Genomic DNA, 8253 nt, shown 5'->3' with positions numbered 1-8253 from the left:
TAAACCAGGGTATGTGATCAGAGTGGTGCTGAGGATATTTTAGGACCTGGAGTGCGTGGAAAAATAAACAAATAATAATAATTATCTCTCCTTATACCAGTGTGGGAAGTATAAGTATATTGGGACTAAATCTGCCTCCTGTGAAAAGTAGCTGACTTACTTGGTATAAAAAGCTTATGATTTATCAACTCTAACCAGTTATCAAGGTCTATGATCCTGGTTTCTGGTATAATGGCATCACAGGACAGTGGGTTTTACATATGTTTGCATCATCATCAGTTATGTTTTCAAAGGTATTGTATTCATTCATAATAATACGTCATAAGGAGATTAAAGAAACATGGTACAGCCAGTTTATTCGCAAATGAAATAGTAATTTAAGGCCTACAAACTTGTGTTGTTGTTTTGATTTGGTGTTTTGGCCTGCTGTCCAACAGAAAGCTGCAGCTGTAAGCCGGACATAAGTAATATTAGCACACGTAGAAGGGCTCACTACCCCGCTCAAAAAAGTCTTGACCAGAGGAGAGGAGAAACAGACGGTTAAGAGTGGAGAGGAACGTGAAGACAGATGATGGTGGTGTGGAACTGTGCGTCTCTCCTCCTCTCTCTTGTAGACGTGGACAGTTCATATCCAGCATATTTAAAGTTTAAACAGTCCATTATTGTTGCCTTGTCTCTTATTTCTCTTCTGGGACAAACGTTTAAGCTCTGCCTGATGTCGATTGATGACAATCAACCAAATATGCTCAAAAAAAAACAAAACGGTAGGACAGTTATGTGTGTGTTTCTAAAATGAACACAGTGTAACACGGGTAGCTCCTTGTTTTGTGTTTCAGTAACATCCGGCAACTGGCATCTACCGCTCTCCAGTGCTTTGAGTCGGGGTTGCAGTACAGTTTGACATATTTCATATTCAGCCCCCTTTGAAGACATTTTTTCAGTTTTTTTTACTTCCTCCATTGGATTGACGATTAGGATGCGCTGAAGTTGTACAGTTAAAAAAAACCAAAATAAGCGCTGTGTTTTCTGCACGTTTCAATGGGAGTCCCTCAGGGTTGGAAGTCTAACTCCTCTGCCTTGAGCAACGATGCCTGTTTCACACTGCGATGATCATCAGAAAGCTATGACACAAACGTCTCCCACTTTTGTGCTTCGCACTTCTTCATTAATCAGCCTGCTGTCGGGCTCAGTTCATGTCAGACCGGCCAAACACTGCCTCAGCGACACAGACGATTATCTGTACAAATTTCCTTTTGCCTTCTCATTACTTTCATTCTGTTGTTTTGCGTTTACCCCCTTTTTTATGCTTTGGTTGCTTCTCTTTCTGCTTTCTCTGTTTTCCTCTGACAAGGCTCTCATTCTCCCCCTCTCTTTCTCTCTCAGTGTTGCAAGAGGAAGTTGGTTGCCATGTTGATGTCGTTGTTTGAAGCTCTGAGGGCCTCGAGGGCATCCATCCTGGAAAAGCCCATTTCCACCAAGCGTGCGACCTGACAGACAAGAAACAACACAAAACTGAGAAACAGAAAAATCATCATCTGGGACTATTTTTTCTAGAGATTATCTGCAAAAAGTACACATTCTGGTTCAATAAGAGAGGGAGGGATGGTAATCTGTTATCAAGGTCATTAATTAAAACACAAATAATGACAAGTTATATCTCAAAATGAGACAAGGAAACACAGACCTGCTCCTCTGCGACAGGTGAGGGTGAGGGCGAGTTGTCCAGCGGCGGTGTCTGAGTGGATGGGTGTGTCTGAGTGGATGGTTGTGTCTGAGCCTGGGGGTGGGGCTGCATTGGGGGTCTGTTCTGTCCTCTTTGTCTCAGGGACGGAAACAACCTGGTCCATTGTAACAAACCAGGCTGCACACACAGTCACATACAGACAGACATAGAGACAAAGTCAAGTATTTTGTACAGACGAAGAGTCGTGCTGTCACTTTTTATGGATATCTGAGCAAACTTGGAGGGGGAGGCCTTGAAAATGCCTTCAAGGTGAAAATATACAGTATAGAAGTGGATCATCACAAAAATGAGGTAGCGATGTAATGTTAATTTGCTGTGAAAATGGAGGACAAAAGTGCATGAAATCAAGGGCTGCAATCTTTTTCTTCTTCTCTTTCTCTTTCTTCTGCCTCCATCCAGCTCTATCCCTTATGTCCTCTTCTGTGACACCAACTGTCCTCATGTCCTCCTCCACAATGATTACTCCATTATTAATCGATTACTAAAATATCATCAACTATTATCGCAACTATTTTGATAATTGATTAATCAGTTTGAGTGTTTTTTTTTTTTTTTTTTATTAAATTAAAAACAACGGATTATTCAGCTTCTTAAATGTGAATGTCTTCTGTTTTCTTTGCTCCAGATAGCAAAGAAATCATTCAAAATGAAAACCAAACAACTAATGAATAAAAATGATCACATAATCATCCTATAAGTGGAAAATCATGTCACCAAAGCTTCTGAAAAAGCAGCATGTGGAAGTATTTCAAGTGTAACACCAAAAAAAAAATCAGTGGCTGGCCTCAATTGTTAGCTCCAACCTAATGAGGCGGGGGAGGTGGTTCGATTATCTTCAAATTAAAAGCATGTCACGTAAAATTAATGTGAACTTGACTTTTTTTTACAAAAAGTGACAGTCCCTAATGAGACTTAACAACTCCCAATTCCTATCAAAAAAATTCTGTGGCCTTCAATGCTTGAAGTACTGCCTCTAAGGTCTGTTAGAGCTTCAGTACTGTAAGTCGACATATTATGTCCACATTCTGTACCTGTTGCTGAGGTCTTGTGTTCCTCCTGGCCTCGTTGTACTGGGCCAGCAGCAGCTGCTGGTCAAGCAGATCCATCCTCTGCTGCCTCTGGATGTCCAGAGTGGCACCCATGCCCAGAGGAGTCTCACTGGTTGGCTGGGAGCCTGGAGGGTCACAGATGTAAACAACACAATTGGAGTGTTGGAAGAGAGTTGAAGACAGGATTCAAGATTTCCATCTGGAGCTTGTGAGTAGCATAAATATTTAAGATGTCCTGTATTGAACAATAACATGTAATAAAATAGCAAATACCAAATCCCCTTTGGGGTTAAGGCTTTAGGATTTCACCACAGACTCTTTTGGAATATGATAGTTTGAGTACCTTTTTCTGCGAGACACATTTGATAAGTTAGTTTTTGAGTTCTAATTTAAACATCACAAATGTGTTCATATTTTCTAGACTTGAAATATTGATTCAAGTTTCATTCATTTTAATACTAGTTATTTTCCTATTAATGATAAAATACCTTTTAAAACTTTTAGGATTTGCAGGAAATACTCATCAAATACTCTAATATTACTCTTACTACTACTATTCCTCAGGTAGACAACATTTGTACACAAGGTACAATGGTACAAGGTTGAACTTACTTGAGAAGACTGGCTCCAGAGTACACCGTCCAATGCGAGACACCCAGACAGGTACAAAAAGGAACTTCTGTACGTGGAGAACATTGGAGTAGTAGAGCCCACCTGAAATCTGAAACAGCACATTCACAAACATCATGTTGATAGTATGGTAATGGCTGCCCTGGAAACAAATCAAACTGTGTGTTGTAATACAGCACCGTGCATAAGCCTTAGTATCAGAATTACTCAATCAAAACATCCAGAAATACAGGAAACATAAGTGCAGTTTTGAAAATTCCAGTTTTTTAAAGACACAGAAATCTATATGCATTGCACAGAGTAATCTTGGAGACATTAATTTAATATTGAAACCATGCAATGTGTAAAGAAAATGTGGCCACTCACCAATCCACTCAGGGCAAGAAGCCACATAAATGGGCTGGATGTCAACAGCTGGGTGAGAGAGAGAGAGAGAGAGAAAGAAAGAAATATAAAGTCAAGAAATAAATACATACAGACACCCAAATTAGCAGAATATGGAATTTTACCTGCAGGCCTACTATGTAGACCAGAGACTTGCTGGTGATGTGGATGTGGCCCATGACCTGAGTGACTGGTATCTTGGGAATGGACAGGTAAAAAGGCACAAACAGAGAGAAGACTGGGGCGAGCCTGGGAGAGGAGAGGGAAGAGTCAAGAGATGATGGTGATGACATGAAGGGTAGTGTGTGTGTGTGTGTGTGTGTGTGTGTGTGTGTGTGTCTACTCACAGTCCTGCAGGCAGTTCCTCCACCTCGTAGTCAAATAGAAACTGAAAAGCCTGGGCCAACAGGAAGTCCATGAGTGCAGACAGACACCAAGTGCCAAAAAGGTAGGACTAGAATTAACAGTGACAAGTAGAGCAAGTTAGTGAGCACTGCTTTGGAGCAGACGAGGAAGTCAGATATCGCCTTCCTTAAAAGAGGAAGTTGAGTTGATTTTCCTCCAACTACTACCAGAGGAAGCCCATAGACTTAGTACTTACCGCAAACTTCCTGGTGCCAAACCTCCTCTCAAAGATTCGGAAGTTGTAAATGAGCAGGCTGCTACAAAAGGAGTCTTTCACATCCAAACAGACGAGCCGGCCACACAACAACCTCCACACCTGCAATACAAATTAAAACACACATACACATTATTGATGCCTTTAAATTACTTTAAAATCAAGTCAAATCAAAGCAAATTTGATTTTTTATTGCACCAAATTACAACATTCATTAACCCAAGGCATTTTATATCATAAGACAGACACCTTACAATGAAATGGAGAGAAGAGAAGAGAGGAGAAACCTAAAAAAGGTCACACACTGCAGCGTTAGTGGAGACAGAAGAAAGAGACCAGGAGCAGATGACAGACAGACAGATGACATAATTAATCCCTTTGGGAGGTTCCCTCTGGGAAATTAACACTATACAATGCTATACAACACAGATGTATAGCGGTTGTATTTTATTTTGTGAAATAATGGCTTTTATAAAAAACACGGTCTGGTCTACTTAGTAGTATTTTACAGGGCTTAATGCTGCATTACATGATCTTCATCAGCATTGACCTGGCTCAGGTGTGCCAAGAAGAAAACGTCAGTGATGTGATAATATAAAGTGACGACAAAGGAATTTCTGCCTGTCTTTAAAGACTGTAATTGGCTTTTAAGGCACATTCTTAGGACCACACATTTGACTCTTTTCCAACCTGTGACCTGCTTTGATCTAGTTACTGTATAACAAACAGCTACAACATGAGTAAAGGTTTAAAAGCTCCACTAACAGCTGGTATGTGGACACCGACCTAAAATGATGTTGTCAATGTGGGAACTTGTGTCTGAAAGCGAACAGATACTGGACACATACATGGTGCTGCTCCTTTACAGCCCGTAGGTTGTAGTCAAACAGTTGTTGGTACTGCGGCAGCAGGGTGAGCATCACAGTCAGTCCGTTGAGAACCAGAAGAAGGCCTTTGGACAGAGGAGCCATATCTGTGCAAAACAAAAACGGAGCAAGGCAATTTACTTTATATTAGGGCTGTGTTTACCACCAATTTAAACATTATTTTCATGTTCTGTACTACAGATATTATACAAAACACAGTTAATATAGTGTTTTGGTGCTGAAAGGATGATTGATTCATCATTTTCATGTGTAGGTGCCAAATACTTCACAGATCCAGCTTTGACAATAGGACTTTTGCTTCAATTAATTTATAATCATTTATAATTAGAAAAATGTGCTATGTAAAACTACATTCTACAAACCTAGCAGGACTGCCACCCTGACTCAGTAAGTCATTTGGCCTTTTAAGTGTCAAAATGTTTTGACAGTGCATGCAGCCATTTCTCAAGTCCAGGAGAGTTCTGTTTATAAACTAAAATAGAGCTGCAACCATTACTCGACTATTAATTATGATAAACGATTATTCACTTTGAGTGTGTTTTTAAATAATTAAAACAAACTTTATGATTTTTCAGCTTCTTAAAGGGAATATTTTCTGGTTCCTTTGCTCCATAAAACAAAGAAATCATTCAAACAAAAATAAATTTGGTTAGTGGACAAAATTAGACATCTGAGAGAAAACTTGATAATATATTCCATTGTTATATGATGAAATCAATAATCACACTGAGTGCCAATGAATTTCAACTGAGTCATCAGTACAGCTGAAAAAATATTACACATCATCACAAATGCTTAATCACCAAAAAATGTAATCAAGATGAAAACACCCACTATTTTATCACCTATAAGGTGACTGCTGCTGTTACTGTTATCTTATGTTTAACTTATTAAACAACTCTGTACACTGCTAACTTGTGGGTTTAATCTGTTGATTATTATCTCGAGTTGCTTGGTCCAGAATCTATAAATTAGATAGATTAAACCGGAATACAATAAAGAGATTGAGAAATAATAATAACACTGTAAAGGTTCTCAAACTTTTTATACCAAGTTCCACCTGAGAAAATATTGAACTCTTGAAGTAACACTATTATCACCAATGTTAAAATTCAAAAAGGTATAAATAGGCCAAGCACATGAGGCAACAATTTCTTGTTGTTGTTGTTGTTATTTGTTTTATTTTCTACACAGAAATACCCCGCTTCACTCCGAACACATACCCTGGTATAAAGAGTAGAACACTATCTGATTTTCCTCCAAATACGACCAGAAGAAATTCGCGTACCACTGGTGGTGCACGTACCATAGTTCAAGAACCAAGTCTTGTAACAGTATGACAACAGTGACTTAGCTTTTTATATTCAAAGTGTATGTTAACATGTTTCCTCCACAATGCAGGAGCAGAATAGAAGAAGTGACACTGATGTCAACTCAACTACTTTTTCAAACGTAGATATAATACAAAAACATAGCACGCCTCTTAAATACGAACTTAACTGGACATTAACATGGTCTTTCCTTAACTTGAGCATTTCGTTTACAACGGTGACAGCTTTGCTAAGTCAAACTGCTACGTGGAAGTCACAGGTTTGGTGGTTTATGAGCCTAATAATTGGTTTATTAGGCTCATATACAGTAAATTACAGCTCGACGCTAACAGTACTTTAGCCTAGCTAGCTTGTTACTGCTGGAGCTAAGGCTGCGACAGAAAGTGTTCCGGTTTAACACACACTTACAGAAGCCCCGAGAGCCGGTGATGGAAAACATAGCGTCGAGTTGAGCTGCGGGAGCCAGCTGGAGCCCGCTAGTCCCGGTGAAAAAATGTAGCAAACACTAAAACACCGAAATAAAGTTAAAGTGACGAGCCATAGTGAAACAAGGGAGCGAGAGAGCCGAGGGGTAAAGGGAACTCATCTACGGAAGCTCAACTAGACCAAAGCACTCACACCCCCTTTAAAAAGCAAACCAACAATAAACAATAGTTCTGTTAAAGTTTCTGTTGTTTAATTACATTTTTAGTCATCATTTTTATTATTATTAAAACCAGATAATTTTTACTGACAGTGTTTTGCATTTTCTGTGACTGTCTGCTTTTCTATTATTTTATAATATGTATTATTCTATAGGACTGGCCAATATACCAGTATTATATAAACATCGTGACATGATATAGGTATAATATTGGTATATTATATCTATATCATGATGTGAGATATATTTTGGATTTCGTCATATCATGATAAGGTAGCTGTGATGCATTTTCCTTGTTTTACAGGCTGTTGCTTTAATAATAGTCATATTTATTATATTGAATACATTTGTGAAATGGAACACATATATATGCTTCATTTAACATTAAAAAGCTAAAGAAATAAACCAGGTAAAAGCCTGATATAGATTATATATCTGGATATAACCAAAATATATTGAGATGTTATTTATAAGCCATATCGCCCAGCTTGACAGAACAATTGATTATATTGTGATGTATATCAATATTGAATGATATAAAAAAAAGTATATGATAAGTGATCAGGTTGGTTCCCATATCGCCCAGCCTTATTGTCCTATGCTGTATTGTCTCTGTCAAAAGAACTCTTTTCTTGTTTACTTTTTATTTTAAGTGTTTCTGACAACATGATCGGTCAGTTCAGTTCATGTAAATTAGGTCAGAATGACAGTAAGTGATATTCCAATATTCGTGCCAAATTTTGTGTAATTCTTTATCTTAGTTTTGAATGGTACTTTTTTGTCACCACAGTCTCAAAGACCTTGAATTAGAGAGTGAACTGCAGAGGGCGCTGTTGCCTCAATATTCTTTTTTATTTACTCAGAAACTTACATCACATTTCCTGAAAAAATATTGATATTCCTGATCCTGACATGGAATATTGACGAGTTATCGATGCAAAAAACATTTCTTAAAATTTGCAAGAA

General features: G+C 38.4%; 1 protein-coding gene across 1 annotated transcript; it reads right to left on the bottom strand.

Annotated features, from left to right (window-relative positions):
• Positions 1-339: 339 nt before the first annotated feature.
• Positions 340-7215, bottom strand: ubac2 (UBA domain containing 2). Its single transcript, XM_044045835.1, has 10 exons — positions 7053-7215; positions 5275-5399; positions 4409-4528; positions 4155-4261; positions 3933-4056; positions 3790-3837; positions 3406-3514; positions 2776-2918; positions 1685-1861; positions 340-1487 (listed from the first exon to the last, which is right to left on the bottom strand). The coding sequence occupies exons 1-10, from the start codon at positions 7081-7083 to the stop codon at positions 1380-1382; spliced, it is 1092 nt and encodes a 363-aa protein (XP_043901770.1). The 5' UTR covers positions 7084-7215; the 3' UTR covers positions 340-1379.
• Between the last annotated feature and the right edge of the window lie 1038 nt (positions 7216-8253).

This window comes from Solea senegalensis, linkage group LG15 (genome assembly GCF_019176455.1).
Source record: "Solea senegalensis isolate Sse05_10M linkage group LG15, IFAPA_SoseM_1, whole genome shotgun sequence".
NCBI lineage: Eukaryota > Metazoa > Chordata > Actinopteri > Pleuronectiformes > Soleidae > Solea > Solea senegalensis.
Note: the sequence above shows the minus strand (reverse complement) of the source record. Positions and strands in the feature narration are given on the sequence as shown.

What these genes read in the sequence shown, in the direction of transcription:
- ubac2 (XM_044045835.1), bottom strand. Translation starts at nt 7,083, where the DNA reads ATGTTTTCCATCACCGGCTCTCGGGGCTTCT. An exon ending in CTGTAAAGGAGCAGCACCAT is followed by an intron (nt 4,529 to 5,274) that starts GTATGTGTCCAG and finishes TTTGTATTGCAG; the next exon opens with GTGTGGAGGTTGTTGTGTGG. An exon ending in TTGGCACCAGGAAGTTTGCG is followed by an intron (nt 4,262 to 4,408) that starts GTAAGTACTAAG and finishes TGTTAATTCTAG; the next exon opens with TCCTACCTTTTTGGCACTTG.